Below are 17,560 nucleotides of genomic sequence, written 5' to 3' on the forward strand. Positions count from 1 at the left end.
CATCAGCTGCCATTAAACACGTGGCATTGTTTGCTGTTGTGTTAGCAGTCTGCAGCGTGCTTTCAGAAACCCTCTACCTTCCCCAGCTCCACCTGTATAGATCTGCTACAGGGGTTATTTCATGTATAGGCTATGCTATATGAGCAGAAGCAGCATGTCTTACGTGCTCACGGCAGCATGTCTGTGGATGTATTGTCAGTAGCAAGTCTCTACAGCAGCAGCGCAGTAGATCTATTCCTCCAAGACCAAATACATTAACATTGCCACATCCATTTACATGCCAATCTCTCAGAGAGTTGTCATGACAGAAATATACTCCAGCAAGATCGCTCCGAACATCCAATAGTAACTTGTTAGTTGTACCAAAAACACGGCTAAAAATGGGCGGTTCCAAGCTAATGAACCCTCTTCCTGACAACCTATGAGAAATCGACTCACTATGCACCTTTAAAAAGTAGCCAATCTCAAAACACATTTGTTCACTAGGGCCTTTCCTTGATTTATTTTATTGTTGTATTTTGTTTTCTTTATTTTCTTTATATGATTTGTCTAAGCATGTTGGTTTTTTTCTTCTCTGTGAATGCACAAATACTTTTCTGTTCTGTAAAGCACATTGTAAACACTGTTTTTTAAAGGTACTATATAAATAAAGCTTTACAAAGTTTGTAAAGTTTATAGTTACATAGACAAACAAATGCAATGTTGTTTATGTTAATTGCATTATTTAATAGCATTATACAAACCATGCTGAAAGCCCATTGGACCTGTCACCTGTCATTCTTATTTTTTCATTAGGCTGCTTTAGATTAGTGGTATGGAAATGTTGCTGTCAGTTTGAGTATAACAGCAGGGGGCAGCACAGGACAGAGAATGTGTCTGTTAACACCCTTACCACATGATTCTTAGTTAATCTGTTGTTTACACAGTGGTCACAAGTCGTCATTTAGTTGCATGAAAAATACTTTTGTTCTGTGGCCGGTTGCATAAACTGCTTAGACTAGTTTTAAAAGTAAGTCATCTATTTTTTTTTCTTCAAATCTGGTCCTGACTTTTTAAAGCCAGGTACAAAAACGTAGATGGTCTAATTTGAATTGGAAAAGTATGACTGATTACCTCTTGTCTAACTGCTAGTTGGTCAAACTAGTTCTTAAGACACAGTCTTATAATGGCTATGTTTATGCAACTGGTCCCTGCCCTGGTTGATTAAGCTTCAAAACCACAAAAAAACACAACCATTACATTTTCCCGTTATTCATGTTTCTTTAGACTGGCTTGTTTTTCTGGCAGTTGTTGTTGTTGTTTTAACATGAATGCCATTGTAACTTTTGTTATGTGATTCTGGTTATCTGCTGAGGCACCAGAGACGAATGTTAAATCATATAACAGACAGACTATAGGAAGTATGAAGGCAGGATGTAGAGAAGGAAGGAAGGGGAGGACAAAGGGATGTCAGTAATACACGTTAAGAGTTATAGAGTTTGCAGACATGTTTTTCTTTTGTATTTATTTTGTATTGATCACAATGACATTCTTTGTGCTTCTGAGAATAATGTTATTTTTTAGCTACAACCACTTTTTCTGCACCCACCCAAAAAATAAAAACATTTAGACATAAACCCATCATGTCAAAATACTCAGGGTCAAAATGTGACTGGATGTCTGGATGCATTCAGGCCTACTCTATATCAAACTTTCTTTTATGGATGCCAGTTTAAAGGGGTGGTTGAATATGATTTCACTTTTCTAATTTTAGTTAGTGTGTAATGTTGCTGTTTGAGCATCAACAACATCTGCAAAGTTATGACGCTCAAAGTTCAAAGCAAAGGGAGATATTTTCTTTTAAAGAAATTATTTTTTAAGGACTACAACAAACGTCTGGTAGGGACTACACAAGCTTCCTTCCTGGTTAGTGACATCACTAACCCTAAAATTTACATAAACCCCGCCCCCAGGAACGCGATTTATAAATTATCAAGACAGAATATGCTAATCAATGACTAGAAGATAACTACACATAAGCTACATAAATTCACCAACTAACCATTCTGAAATGTTGTCTTGTTGTCACTTCTTCTTGAGTCTCTCCATCTTTGTCTGACTTCGATTTGAACATAAAAGGCTAAAAGTTTTTGAAATTTTCAGTGCATGTCTGTGTGAGGTAAAAAGGACATGAGCTCTTGAACCTCCGCCCTCTGTGCTGGGAGCAGCAGCTCATTTACATTTAAGGGTGCGTTTTTGCTCTCCCTCAAAAAATGACATTTAACATGCTATATAACAATATCTGTGGGGTATTTTGAGCTAAAGCTTCACATACACACTCTGGGGACATCAAAGACTTACACAAGGCATTATACCACCCATTAAAAGTTACAATGTAATGGAATTAGCAACAGATCTTTTCTTTCATTCTGTGATGTACATCCGGGTGAGAAAGATTATCGAAAAAGACTTGTTCAATCCATCGATTGTTGATTGGATGGAGGCAAATCTAAATAAGAGTTTGCAGTCAGTTGTAAGATAACCAAATGAGAAGTCTGTAATTTCACCAGACGACAGAAGAATGACATTTTGATAAAAAATTACAAGGCCAAAACGTATGCATGGATGAATTGGAAGAATAACATCAATAACATGCACTTAGAAAATAGATAGGGCAAATTCTATTTCATGCAGACTTTACTTTAGAGACTGTCTTGCATTTGGTGGGTTTTTGTCTTTGTTTAGGAGGTATGCCAATGATCAGTGTGTTTACAGTATGTGTGTGTTAAAGTCTGTATTTGAGTGTGCAAATATACCCTATCCAATGTTTGAACACACTTGACAGAACATTTGTTCATAATGATCTTGAAAACCTTGGTGTGAAGGCATGGAAAAATACTTGTTGTGCCTACTTATAAAATCCTTTACTAAACAAAACATTTAATTAGAAAGAAACTGACATTTTTGTTTTTGGAAATAGTTGAGAGAGTGAAGGAAAAAAGATGCTAAGAGATTCCAGCATACATGTGAATTCCTTCAATACTTTTTAATTAGTATCACAGGATGCACCTCAATCTTGTTGATTGAGAGAATGAACAGAGTGTGCAGAGCTGTAATCTAGATATAATAAATAAAGATAGTTTTTATTTGTGTAGATTTTTTTTATCACTACTTTATTCCCATGCCATCCATTTGTTTTATGGTTTCATAGAATTATTCTAAAATATATGCTTGAAAATAATTAATTACGAATTAGAGTTGATTTAGAGTAGGTGTTTCTAAACTTTTGACTGGTACTGTATGTGTGTGTTAGTCAGATAAAAATCTCTCAATGTCCATCAGTTAATTATTTTGCACATGGATTGTTGCCATGGTACTACTGTTCTGACTGAGAAAAACAATGATTGTTTGGCGAAAAAAATAGACTCCACCCCCAAACTCCCACTACAATTTTCCCCATGTTTTATAGCATTTTGCAATTGCTGTGGCATTCTTGGTCAGATTTCACATCTAAGATCTGCCTCTCTCACACTCCCTGTTTCTGTCACATGTAGTAAAACACACATGAAATCAAATGGAGTTCAGAGTCTTTTTATAAACAAGGAGAATAGGCAGGATAATGAGAACAGCAACTACACAATAACATAAACAAGACCAACAAAGAACTGATGGCTTAAATACACAGTGAGAGTTAATTAACCAAAACAGAAACGGGTGCGGGATTAACCAGAAACTAATGACCAAGAAACGCAGGTAAAACGGGAATAGGGAAAAGAAAACCAAAATGCGGTGAAACTAAACCGACATAGATAAAACCCTGACATTACCACCGCCCTCCCCCCATCCATGGGAAGAGGCTTCCTCACGCCTCAAAGTCAAACTGTGGAGGGAGGGTGGGGGCTCTTGAGGCGGACTGGGGGCTGGGGAAGTCCCAGAAACAAGAGGAGCTGGTGGCCACCGAATCTGCAGAACCTAATTTTATCAAGTGCAACATGTCCCTGGATCAACGTCTTTGATCCTGGAACAACATTCCATTCAACCAATCAGAGTTCTAATCAAGTTTATTGTTTAGTTTAGGTCAAGTTTAGGCTTACAACCAGGGTTAGGAACAGGGTTAGGCCTCTACATCAGTGTTATTCACCTATCATTTCCCAGACAGCAACATAGTGTCGACCCAGATCCGGCCACATCTGGACCATGTGAAATCCACATGAACCAGATTTGGGCCAGATCTGGGCTGATACTATGTTGCTGTCTGGGTTCCCACTGATTTTAGGGATAACTTATGGGTAGGGTTAGGTGTAGGGGTAGGGATATGGTTAGGGTTAAATTTTTGTACAGGAATATTGTTCCAGGATAAACAAAATATGTTGACTTAGGAACGCATCCGAATACAGTAACGATGGAACCGAGGGAGGGAGGAGCCATGGTGGAGGCCTGGGTTGCAGAACCAGACGACCGACAGAGACAGAGCCGTTGGAAGTGGATACCCAGGTTGAGCAGATAAGACAGAGCGACACCAATGAATCTGGAAGCTGAGGTGAAGCCAGGGTACTGAAGGACTGAGGTGGAGCTGGTGTGACTGAGGACCGAGGTGGAGCTGGAGGGAAGGAGGATCCCAACGGAGCCGAAATGGTGGAGGGAAGAGGCACAGCTGAAGGACTAGAAGTCCTTGGTGTAGACAGAGCGACAACTGACCAAGGCGAAGTCAGAGGGACAAGGGAGCCCGGTGGAGCCATACGGACGACATCCCCAGGTGGAGCCGAGGGAGAGGAGTCAAGGTGGAGCTGACTGGCTGAGGTGGAGTGAAGGTGTCTGAGGCTGGAGGCAGGGCCAGGGGATTCCCTTGCCAAGGCAGGGCTGGAGACTGGAAGACCCAAGGCAGAAACACGCAGCAAAGTGGAGTCAACAGAGGGGGCGCGATGGGCTGAAGGGAACTGGCGGAGGCAGGCCAAAGGACTGGCTGTCTTTGGTGGAAGTGGGAGAGGGAGGCTGGGTGGGATCACTGGAGACACAGGAACTTAGAGCTGGTAGGGCCCTATAATTCCACAATCCGTCCCTATAAAACGCGGACGGATTGTGGAATCCAGTCATAGAAACGGAACTTACTGTATAACACGGTGTCACAGAATTTGTTAAAATTTTTGATGAATAAATAACAAGTAGGTCGGTACACTTAAATCAAATCGTGATATAGACTAGTGTCTATGAATATTAAACCGCAAAAAGACTATTTAAAAAAGAAACCTGCATGTTCTGTGTGTCTCTTTGTGAATGAATGGCGCAGACGCGCGGTTTCATTTACCACTCACATTGAAGCACGCGTGATGCTCGTGGCTTTTTCAGCCTCTGCCGCCTCATTAAATGAGGACATGGATGCATGAACTTCATCTCCTGGGCAACTCTGTGAGTCACTTCATGAGCATTTCATATGAAAAAAAAACTGTTATCATATCATAAACACAGAAACAAAGGTCTTTATGGCAGCCTGTCAAAATAAAAGTTCTGTTTAACTTGAAGAAATTATATTACTGTTGCACAGTAGAATTTAGCTACGTCTCAATGTAATAATAATACTAACACTAATAATAAATTATTATTAACACTATATTTTTTTACAAATTAATCACTTTTTTATCTTCCATGTTTTAATTTTGACAGTAAAGCTCTGTTGTGCAGCACTTTGTTTGACAAAAAAGTTAAATTTAATACGATTAAAAGATAAATTAATCATTTGTATGCCAGAAAAGACAGATTTTCTGAAAAAACAAAACAGTTCATAGAAATATTTTTTTAATTAATCAATTTAGTTGTTTTTATTAATTAAATTAATTAGACTTAATTAGACTCGATTATTAAAATTTAATCAAACCATTAAAATGGAATCCCGAAAAATTAAAACAGAAAACACAGAATTTGCTAAAAAAAATAAACAGACTTTGAGACTTTCCACTGGGCAGACGGTAAAGGGTGATCCACAATTTGCCGGCACCCACTCCACATAGGCAGCCAAATTTTCCCTTTAGGGGTCATCCAAGGGAGGCGTGTCTTGGACTGGGTAGTGTGTGAGGCACGCCAGATCGAGAAAATTCCTTGTGTGGTCCTCCAGGGAACAGTCCTTCTGCACAGTAGCTGGACTGCAGGTAAATCGATATGGGCAAAAAAAAAAAGGGAAAAAAAATCTTGTCTTTCGGTTCGGTCTTCTGTCATGTGTAGTTAAACACGCAATCGAATGGAGATCAGAGTCTTTTAATAAACAAGGAGAATATGCAGGAGAATGACAGCAACTACACATAACATAAACAAGACCAACAAAGAACTGAGGAAACTAATGGCTTAAATACACATGGAGAGTTAATTAATCAGAACAGAAACAGGCGCAGGATTAATAAGAAATTAATGACCAAGGAACACAGGCAAACAGGGAAAACGAAACCAAAGCAAAATGAAACTAAACAGACATAGACATAACCCTGACAGTTTCTTCTTCACAATTCAGCTTTCTTTATTTCACAACTAAAACATGGACATTGTCACTAATAGCAGAAAGCACAGACTGGATAAAGAGGTAAAGTGATAAATATGTTGGGATTAAAAGTAGGATTGGGAATTAGAAATTGTTTCCAATTCTGGAATCAGATACTTTTTATAAAATAAAATTTTGATTCCTCTTATTGATTCCTTTGTGTGCATTTTAATATGACTTTAAACCATTCAAGCGCAAGAAGACCCACACGGTTTTCTGTGCTGCAAAAAAAAAGGGATTTTAATGTGATTTTAAACCATTCGAGCGCAAGAAGACTTGCACGCTGTTTTCTGTGCTCTGCACACATCCAAAAAGTGCACACAGAAAGCCCCCTCTCATACTGAGTAGTGAACGGATAAATACGCACAAAAATATGTCAAAATATCCACGTAAACACAGTTGGTTATGTCTTGTGTGAACATAAATAGTTGACAAAGAAAACGCATAACAATATATTGGATCCGTGCAGCTCTTATAGTGACAGCAGGAATATCAGCAATATGATATTCCTGCTGCCGTCAATATTAATCAAACAACAAAAGACAAAGAGAAAATGACTTTTGTAACTTTATTTGTAATGTATATTTTACTGTGTGTGCAGTTTTATTTGATCATTTGATTACAGTTTCTGTAACTTAATATCTGAAAATCTTTATTTCAACAATTTTTTAAATCATTGCTCAGTTGCATTAATTTATGGGATTTCTAATTTGTTTATTTGTTCTTTTTTAATAACTGAGTGTTTAATTGTCTTTAATAATGCTTGAAATTAATATTAGTTAGGCTAGTTGTTATTTTTAAACCATAGGCAAAAGTTCCTTGTGTAAGTGTTCTTTAGCATGTTGAAATTTGTACATGATATTTTGCTACAATGAAATGTATTGCAGTAAGACTTAGAATAAATGTGAATATCCTTTTTTTTTACATAATTGGAATCGAATTTAGGAATCGATGAGTAGAATCGGAATTGTTCAAATTCAATCGATACCCAACCCTAATTTAAAGGGTTAGAGAAAAACTGTTATCTGGCTTCTGTAACTGCCAGCATTGTTACACAACTCTCAGTGGCAAAGAAACTAAGCTAAGGCTGGAACACAACTGAACACAGAGACTTCAAAATGTAACTGAATTTTATTAGCAAAATCAATTATTAGTGACTCATGTACAATGTATAAACATATCAATTAAAGGCCTTAGATTCATGTTGCTTTTTAGATCAGGGAGCGAATGTAGAGAAGAGCATACAAATCAGATCCACAGAAAGACAAGACAAACAACTGACTGTGCAAGGCCGAATTCCCCTTACATGCATTTTGTTCCCATGGAGTGCAGCAAAATGCATTTCTTTGGAATGCATGTAATAGAATAATGGAATGTATGTCTGTCTGCACCCTAATAGAATTTAAGGCAGACTTGATTCTTATGGAATGTATTGGATACCAGCTCATGTGTGGGGAATGGTTGGTCTCTGAAGCAAGGACCTAGATCAGTTTTAGGTTCAAATGATACAATGCATTTGTAAACTTTGGTTTAAGCTGTGTTCTGTTCGTTGTTATTGTTTTACTTATTGTTATTGTTAAGACTACACATCTGGTCCACCCCGCTTTTGAGCCAATAAAGATCACTGGTCGTCAGGTCTTTATTTGTTGTTGAAGATCTGTCGAGTTTGACCGTAACCAGTCATGCCTGCCTGTGATGCCCCTTTGTTAGTGCCCATTTGTAGGCCGATTACACTCTGACCCTCTTTCAGCTGATCCTCAGAGAACTCTCTCTTGTTCTCCTGGGATTTCCTGATGTAAAGATAAAAGCAAATAATTCAGTGCACACACATACAGTAGTCTACCGTTCAAAAGTTTGGGGTCAGTGAGTTTAAATGTATTTTTAAATTATTTTATTGAGAACGGATTAATTAAATTGATCAAAAGTGGAAGTTAAGACATTTAGAATTTTTCCAAAAGATTTCTATTTCAAGTAAATATACATTAGTTCTTGATAATGCATAATAAATGTTTCTTGAGCATCAAATCATCATATTAGAATGATTTCTGAAGGATCATGTCACACTGAAGACTGGCGTAATGATGCTGAAAACTCACAGGAATAAATTACATTTTGATTTATACTAAAAATAGAAAACGGTTATTTAAAATGTTAGTAGTTTTTAACAGTGTTACTGGTGAGCATAAGATACCTTTCATCGACCCCAAACTTTTTTTAAGCAACGTTTACCCTCGGCTGCCAATGAAGTTATATTTGTTTATAACTGCTGTTTGTTTATAGCTCCGTCTTTTCTTTTGTGAAGTTTCATAATACCATATTTCTGTGAGACTTGCACTTATCTGTGTTTGCTGATCCCATGCTGGACACATTTAAAATGTCTGGCCAATAAATGTTTGTAATCATGTTGCTATGACGATAAGCCACAACTGCAAATCGGCCTGTACAGTGGCTTGTTTTTGTTATCTGGTTGCTATGGTGGCCGGGCAGCCGGTTCATTTTGCGAACAGAAAGAGGAAACTACAACACTCACTTGTGAAACCAACTGGGGTCACCGCGGTAACAGCCATCACTTTTGGTAACAGCCAGACTCCCCAAAGACATCAGCATCATTTGCACAGCGGCAAGGTCCTTACCTGCCCACACAAACGTATAGATCAATAAATAAATGATGCCATTTTTGGCAGTTTCTGATGAGAACATAGCCTATCTGTCTCTCTAAAACTAAAACTAGCTAAACATACTTATCATTTTCTTTATTGAAATATTAGACGATAACTTAAGTTTAAGATGAAAGGAATAGTTCACCCTAAAACGAAAATGCTGTCTTCATTTTCTCACCCTGAAACCTGTATGAGTTTCTTTCTTCTGCTAAGCAACTTCTGAATTCTGAAGAACAGTTGGAAAAAAATACTATGGAAGTCAATGGGGTCCATCATATGCTTCAAAATAGCGTCTTTTGTGTTCAACAGAACAAAGAAACTCATACAGGTTTGGAACAACATATGGGTGAGTAAATGATGACAGAATTTTCATTTTTGGGCGAACTAAACCTTTAAGTACTAAAATAAAACACACAACCAAATTATAAAAATGAAAACTAAAAAATATAAAAATAAATGCTGATCCAAAATATTAATAAATACTATAATATTATATAAATAATACTAGCATAACACTGTTAAGTGCTAGTATTTTAGTAAGTTCAATATTCAATGACAGAATTTAGACAGACAAATCAATCGTTGACTCCTTTAAGAACACGTGATGTGAAAACAGGCGCTCACCCTCCCACAGGTCAACGGTTTGAAACGCGTCAGACTTGGTGATTCCATAGCGTTCAGCAGCAGCAAGGAACTGAGAGATTTGCTCCATCTGTTTAAAAGCCATTCCAGAACTTTGGATCTTTTTCACAGGCTTTGAATCCTTACTGAGACTGTTAATCAGCTCACATAAAACCTACAAAGAATGAACAGAAAAAGAGATGATTATGCGGTGACAAAGACTTATATAATGTAAGATTTAAAGATAACTTGAATGTCTTCTCATGACTTACACATCCATCCTTAAGCCACTGCTGAAAGCCTTGTTTTCCAGGTTGAGGGTTTCCTATAGAATCCCCACACTGAGCGATTATCCACTGCACCAGCCGCTCCTCCAGCTCTGGATCGTACTTCTTGTCAATCTTACTCTGTACCTCGCGACTCAGACCATAGGATGGACCTTTATTTGCCATTTTGACTCTGAAAACACGCACAGTCTTAGTTTTCATTAACGCCACTGGGCTAAACCTGCACAAGAAATAGACAGATGTGCTCTTTGTGTTTTTAAGCTGCCTCGCTATTTTGTATGATCTGTTCAGGCAGGTTTGGTTTTACTGTTCAAAAAGACTGAATCTGTGAAGGCAGAGGATTGAGCTTTGTAAGGAATATCTAACCGATTACTCCCATGAAAAAACTTTCAATGCAAATATTGAGTGTACTGTTCATTGAAGTGTATCGTCAAACAGAGCATGTACTTAACAGAGCATGTACTTAACAGAGCATGTAGCAACACAACCTCTGAACTAGCAAAGAGACAGACATCTCAGATCATAATCAAAAACTGATGACCATTGAGTTTCAAAAATGCTGCAACCTGCTTTTGTGTCAACATGTTGTTATGACCTTTCAGCTGTTAGGCTGTATTGATTTATCAGGCCTTCATTTGAATTCATTACTGTTTCAGGCACCACATCATGAACTAAAATGCAAACACAACAGTATAGGCAAACTCGTACCGATAGAAAGAGAGATACAAGCGAAAACTCAGAGATAGATGTCAAAGTCCAACCCTCATTCACTAAAGAAAACTGCCCTGTTTGCTAGTCAGTCTGTGACTACCATTTAACTCCTTTGTAACATTCAAACACAAAAAGCATACACTCTTTCTTTGCAATATTCCTGCTGTGTCCTCCTTTTTCAAGTTAATTGCACTCAGATTTCACAGCTATCTATGAAATTGTTATAATTCGTGACATTCACATCACAAACATAATCATATACACGCACCCCTGTCTAAACTCAGGCATCACTGCAATAGTGAATATCCAAAACGACAAGTTACATCTTGCCCTGCCCATGTTTGGAGGTGAGGTGTGAGAAGTGTGTGTGTGTGTGTGTGTGTGTGTGTGTGTGTGTGTGTGTGTGTGTGTGTGTGTGTGTGTCATGATGAAAAAAACTGTGCATATTAGTCCAATTTGCTCACATCCGGTGAGCATTTCCTGTATTTGTAAGCAGAAGAACACCATCTGTTAGGCCATGTACAATTACAAACACAAGCACACCTGGAGTCTCTGATGCAACCATACTAAGTTACAACACTGTCCTTTCTCATAAATGTCATATTATCTCAAATTGCGTAATAACGTTCACCTTATCTGCTGTTTTGGCTTCAGGCTCGATATCATGCAACTCTAAGACTCCCTCTTCAGCAATATTAGCTAAGGATGAGGTGTGGTATGTAAGCAAACACTTCTGATATGTAAACGGATGGACAAATAATTAAGAATGAATTTGTGATATTAAGTTTAGTTATGGTTTGTCAAATCAAAAAATCAAATTGTCAACTGAGCTTTTACCACTAACACTTAGTCTTCAAACACAGGAAACCAGATGCTGTTAAAGTTGGTTTCTGTTCAGAACAAAAGCATTTTTGCAGAGATCTGATACTCTCACTTGAATCTCACAAAAGAGAGAGAGAGAGAGAGAGGGGAGTAAAAAGGACAACCCTCATTTGCAGAGGAAAAACATGTGCGTCATGCAGCTAGATTATTATTCAGTTTTGGAAGATGCAGTTTGAAACTGTGTGTGTATGTGAAAGATGGAGAGATCTTGCAACATGTCCTCAGCTACTGCCAATAAAAATACTTTTTAAGACACAGAACATGTAAAAACAGGCAGAGGCATTCAACAGAATTCCAAAGAACGAGCTAAGATTAGATTTCTTTATTCTTTGCTAGTCAGTCCACACCACTAAAACTCTTGTTCACTCTCTCTCTTTCTCTACCTTGGTTTATATTACATATTTATTCCTTACAAAATCATTTTAACATAGCAATACGTATAAAGGTTTATATGTAAAGTACTTACCAGTTTATATGAAACCCTGCTCAGTAGTCTTGAGATGGAAATGCGTATTCTGTGTTGCACACAACTGTGTGTGTTAATGTGAAAAAGAATCTCTTCCTCTTTATGACAGAGTTCAGGGTCCAAGCTCAGGGAGTGCCACTCTCATAGAAATGACTTCACCAAGAGCGAGACGGAGCATGAGAACGAGAAGGAGTGAAGGACAAGAGCTAGAATGGCAAAAGAGGAGGTAACCACATCCATAAAAGGTCATGACTTTTTTCGGAGTCTTTCTCTCTCTCCACCATTTTCAGCCCCTCCCTTCCTCTCTCATTTCCCTGTATTGCAATGTGCGTCCTTATTTGGGAGAGGGAAAAGAAGCGGTCGGGACAAAGCGAGGAATTTCTCCACATGCCTTCTCCTCCACTCCGCCCAGAGTGGAATGACACGGGCATGAATGAGAAAATAATATCTTGGTATTTTCTATGGAGGCTGCTGATTAAAGGGTTTGATGAAATAGGAAGTCACAGAGTGCAAACATGACAACTGACAGAAAAAAATGAAACAAGCCTCAGACAGTAAATGTTGCAGAAGTTAGGAAGAGACATCAGACAGACATGCATAACATTCCTGAAATGTCATGACATCACTGGACAAAGTGAACTCAACTGTAATGATATCATCATCTGACGTCTGCTTCCATAGTAACACAGAATTGAGTCACTTCCCTTAGCTTTTATGTCTAGTTTTTGTAATATATCCTAATCTTCTGTTGACTTGTCTATTCTCTGTACGGTTTTATAACTTTGGATAGTTTTCTAAATATTAAAATATATTGTCTCAAGTTGAGTTTAGTATCTGTCTATATTCAATAAGTCCAGAGTTTTCTGTGTAGGGAGTTGTAGACTGATAAAATATTTACCTGTAGGTATTTGTAAATTAATTTTGAGAGTCAGTAAAGGAAGGCTATGGGACTACATTGTTGGATTCATGTTTAATGATGGATATAGACATATTAAGTGTCTAATGTTAGAGATCAAGTAACTTTTACTTGTAGTTGATAAAATGCTGTTCATTGTGTTGCCTTGAAAATCAGTACATTGAAGTGAGGTCTCATGCTAAGCTTCTTGAGATTCATTTGTGGCTGGGGTGTGTGTGTCATTCACTGGTCTGATGTGAGATGAGATAACACAGAGTGGCTCTGGGTGGGGTTTCCCATTCATACACAAATGATGGTTTTACTACACTTGCATTTAAATGTTTGCGGACTTACTGGCGATACTGGCTGGCGTGGCTTCAGTCAACCCCTCTGGCTTTACTAGCAACCCAGTGGTCATTTCCACATTAAAGATATGGTTTCAATTTAGGAAGCATTTTAAATTTCTTACTCCCACCATATCAAGTCCACTGTTGAGGAATTATGCGTTCAAACCTGCATTTACTGATTCTATTTTCACTTTAGGGCATGATAAGGGACTGAAATGTTTTAAGGATTTTTATAAAGAGGTTTTTTTTTGTTCTTTTACAGATCTAATTAGCGAGTTCGGCCTCCCACCTTCACATATTTTTAGGTATTTTCCAATTAGGAACTGTGTAAAATTTTTATTTCCTAATTTTCCACAACTTCCTCCTGAGCAGACATGGGACAGTCTTTTACAATTGAATTTTTCACAAAGATCTTTCATTTCAAAAGTCTATGGTACTATCCAGTCCTATGGTGATCATTTAACCACTAGGACGAAGGAGGCATGGGAGAAAGAGTTGGGTCTGGCCTTTGATTTTGACTGGTTGGACTCTGTTTTAAACGGTATTCACAAAGCCTCAATCTGTGCCCGCTTGACCTTTTTCTTCTGCCCAACTCTAGGAAATATCTGGCAAACTTATTTTGACACCATGTCTAAAGTGCTCCTCAAGACCATTGATATTTCTCCGCATGTAGCCATTTCTGGTACTCCTCAAGAATACCACCGTTTTTCATCAGTGCAGTTAGAGGTCCTGGCTTTCACTTCCTTGATAGTGAGACGCCATCTCCTTCTTAATTCCTTACATTAGCCTGTGTAAGGCTGGAAGCTTAAGCTGCTATTGTGAACCAATAATCGGAACAAAAGGCAGTTGAAGGATGACGTGTATAATTCAAATATTTATCTGACTCCAATATAATTAATCTGACTCCATTAAAATTGTTGTTATTCTTTAACCTCTTATTCTTTAAAGGTAAAAGTCTTTCTTAGAACTGATAGGAAAACGTAGGATTTAACCTGAACATTTAGATAACGGAAGTTATAATCACTTTAGCTTTCAACATAATCAGTGATAAAAGGAAAGATTCTCAAAGCCTTTAAAGCAGGCAAAGTTATTTATTAAGTTACGTTTAAATAAACAGACAGTAGAATGGAACAACATACTGTATAGAAAACTTAGTTGTAACAAATAATGCACTGTTGTGCAGAAGAGGCCGTAAAAGCCTTTGTTATAGTATGAGGTTACGCACCGGTGTGCGGGAGTGGCGGGGTTAAAGCCTTTCTCCCAGATCAACAGTTACCTTTCCTTCTCATTCCCTGAGCAAAGCATTGTTAAACATGAGTGGAATACCAACACCGAAACCGACCGACAAGGAAACCAAAAGATAAGGCACATGGGTGGTGATCAAGAGAGGGAGAAGATCATTAACATATTCTCCTCAATACATGTTTAACCAGTAGTACCTAGATTGTACATTAGGATACTTTAATATCTCTATTAAGTTCACCACCATTCATTTCAGTTTACAAGCTGTCAGATGAGACCAAACATGGCATAGTTACATATTAGAGCACACTAGTAAATAAACAGTATGTAGTTGAAAGCATATGTCCTGTGAAGTGAATGGTACAGACGTGTCATTGAGGTGCAAATGACTCTGTCTCTCCCGACAGAACCATCCTGTGCCTGGAGTGTCCCAACAGTCCTCAATCAGCATAGTGATGAAATCCCTTGCACTAGATAGGCATTAGCATACTGTGATGATGAAGGCCATTGTGCCACGTTTAATTCACATGTATACGCTTTAAAAGGCTTTTTGAAGTACTAGGGCAGGAAAGAGTTCTGTCCATATTTGCTCAGCCCTACACCTGCAACTGCATGCGAGTGTGTGTAAAAGTATATCTTGAATAAATGAATGTCTGAAGAGAGAGGTGTATATGTCTTAAGAGCAACAGAGGCCATAACAATGTGTTTGTCTCCTCTAGCCATAGTTTATTCTATTGAACATCATAAAAACATCACTGTCAATGTGTCTGTGGGGTTGTGTATGTTTGGGTGTGTTTGCAGCTATGTTGTGCTGTTTTAGCCCTCAGTAGGACACTGAAGATGTTTCGGCCCCACATGTTGCCGCAGATTTCTCTGCCAGACATGAGCTGTACGTAATCCTGCTCTCCAGCACTGAGACTGAACAGGTGTGGCGCTGTCTTCACCATCCTCTCTGTTGTCCTCCCGCGTAGCGGTCTCAGAACAGCCCTGTCTCACTAGTGCCACCTGCTGGTCCAAGCGCTGTCCTTCAGATCCCTTGTTTAAAGGAGAAGTTCACTTTTAAAATGAAAATTCTGTCATCATATACTCACCCTCCTGTTGTTTCAAAGCTGCATGAATTTCTTTCTTCTGCTGAACAGAAAGGAAGATATTTAGAAGAATATCAGTAACCAGACAGTTTTTGGGTCCCATTGACTTCCATAGTAGGAAAAAAATATACTATGGAAGTCAATGGGACCCAAAAACTGTCTGGTTTTGCGTTTTAAATGAAAACGCACTAAACGGCCTTAGAGAGAGAGAGAGAGAGAGAGGGGTGGTGTTGTGTACTTAGTGCAGGGTTGTATCCATTGCCGTGATTGAGTGTGGTGGGATTGCTGTAAAAGGGCGAAAACATCCAGACATCTGAGACATAGTTGCAGTAAATGCCACCCTACTACCAGCTGCAATAACAAATAGAGAAACATAAACTTTTGATAAATAAGAATCAACAAATTTCTGTACATAAAGTTGTGTCATATAAACACCAGATAAACACAATGTGATCTACAGAAAGAGTGGAGTGACCTGCTGTCTCCTCAATGTTCTTACAAGATTCATGTACTTTTTGTGTCGTTTGAGTTACCAAAGTGAATGGAATTGAAAAAATTTTTTTTTTCTGAGCAACCCCTTTGTCCTTCATTGATCAGTCAAACACATAATCCCTCCCAGGGACAATACTAGATCTTTTTTTAACTGATAAATCCTTGTCTGACAATGAAGATTACTATATACTGACATGAGAGAGTAATTTTCACTGATAATATTTTCCATTAGCTGTTTAGAATCAGAACTAGTGATGCCAGATTCAAAAAACGAATCACTCTTTTGATCTAATCTGTATGAAAAGGTATGAAATTGTTTATAATTCAATTTGATTAATTCAGACTGTTCACTAATGCACTGAATTGTTTGCAGCAGTTTCTCACATCAAAATAGTAACAAGATACTTAAACCAGAAAAAGAGCACTCTATAAGGTGGATATTTATTGTCAGCTGAAGCAGCTCTTTATTGCGTTTGAACAACTCTGTACTGCAAGTAATGACAATTCATATCCATAACTGTTTTAACAAAGCGTATCAAAATATGGGGACACTTGTTTTGAGGGGGGCCTGTGCCCCAGTACTGATGTAACGCCCCTGGTCCCACCCCAAACTCATGCCATTAGTTGAGCCTTTGTTGCTGTGTCGGGCTGCTCCAACAATCTGAGCAATATACAAATGCATTACACGTATCACTTCCTGTATTTTAAGCCGGAATTGAGGAAAGTATTTTAACACTGAACATGACATATTTCAGCTTGGACTTTTAATATAAAGAATTTTGAGCTACTTTGTTCAGCTTTGAAGATTGACCTCTTCAGAGTAGCAGGTCCTGATACAAAACAACCATCACATGAGCTGAAACAGACTGAAATTATGTGCTTATTTTACTGAATTTTTTTTTTTTTTTTTACTTAAAATCTTTCAAATTATTATAAATTTTTCCAAATTTATTTGCAAAATTCAATATTCAAATTGCATTATCGTACATGCTACAGTTTTTGTCATTTTGTCATTGTTTTCTTTTATTGCCATCAAAAAAGAATTTGTGACTTTGGTGAGAAGGTTTTTGTCACAGATCTAAAAAGCTGTTTCCAGCGTGCAAAGAATAATTTATCATGTATACACACATTTTCTTTTTCATACTCACCTTTTCTGTGACCTATAGTGTAACCTTTTACTCCAGTCAAACTAGCTTTGTCGGTTTTGGCGGTGTTTAGGTTTCTTCGAGTCCTCTGTTAAGTTCACGGCAATGAACCTCCTTACTGGCAAAAACAACCGTTAAACACTCAGAGTCCTGCTCACTCACTGTGTGGTGGAGGTGTGTAAGCAATTTTTTCTGCTCTGTTAATTGTTGGTGCTTAGT

At 38.0% G+C, this 17,560-nt stretch overlaps 1 protein-coding gene across 2 annotated transcripts; it reads right to left on the reverse strand.

Moving 5' to 3' along the window:
* Positions 1-7,617: 7,617 nt before the first annotated feature.
* Positions 7,618-12,351, reverse strand: tagln2 (transgelin 2). Of its 2 annotated transcripts, none has more exons than XM_079871795.1 (5): positions 12,133-12,351; positions 10,059-10,245; positions 9,790-9,961; positions 9,036-9,138; positions 7,618-8,295 (listed from the first exon to the last, which is right to left on the reverse strand). In XM_079871795.1, the coding sequence occupies exons 2-5, from the start codon at positions 10,236-10,238 to the stop codon at positions 8,145-8,147; spliced, it is 606 nt and encodes a 201-aa protein (XP_079727921.1). In that variant the 5' UTR covers positions 10,239-10,245; positions 12,133-12,351; the 3' UTR covers positions 7,618-8,144. The 2 variants fall into 2 exon arrangements, with proteins under 2 accessions (XP_079727921.1, XP_079727920.1); XM_079871794.1 differs by having other exon boundaries at positions 10,059-10,293.
* Between the last annotated feature and the right edge of the window lie 5,209 nt (positions 12,352-17,560).

Source organism: Squalius cephalus (genome assembly GCF_949319135.1).
Source record: "Squalius cephalus genome assembly, chromosome: 5".
In the NCBI taxonomy this organism is placed as follows: Eukaryota; Metazoa; Chordata; class Actinopteri; order Cypriniformes; family Leuciscidae; genus Squalius; species Squalius cephalus.

What these genes read in the sequence shown, in the direction of transcription:
- tagln2 (XM_079871794.1), bottom strand. Translation starts at nt 10,274, where the DNA reads ATGAAAACTAAGACTGTGCGTGTTTTCAGAGTCAAAATGGCAAATAAA. An exon ending in AGTGGCTTAAGGATGGATGT is followed by an intron (nt 9,962 to 10,058) that starts GTAAGTCATGAG and finishes CATTCTTTGTAG; the next exon opens with GTTTTATGTGAGCTGATTAA. An exon ending in GACCCCAGTTGGTTTCACAA is followed by an intron (nt 8,296 to 9,035) that starts GTGAGTGTTGTA and finishes TCTTTACATCAG; the next exon opens with GAAATCCCAGGAGAACAAGA.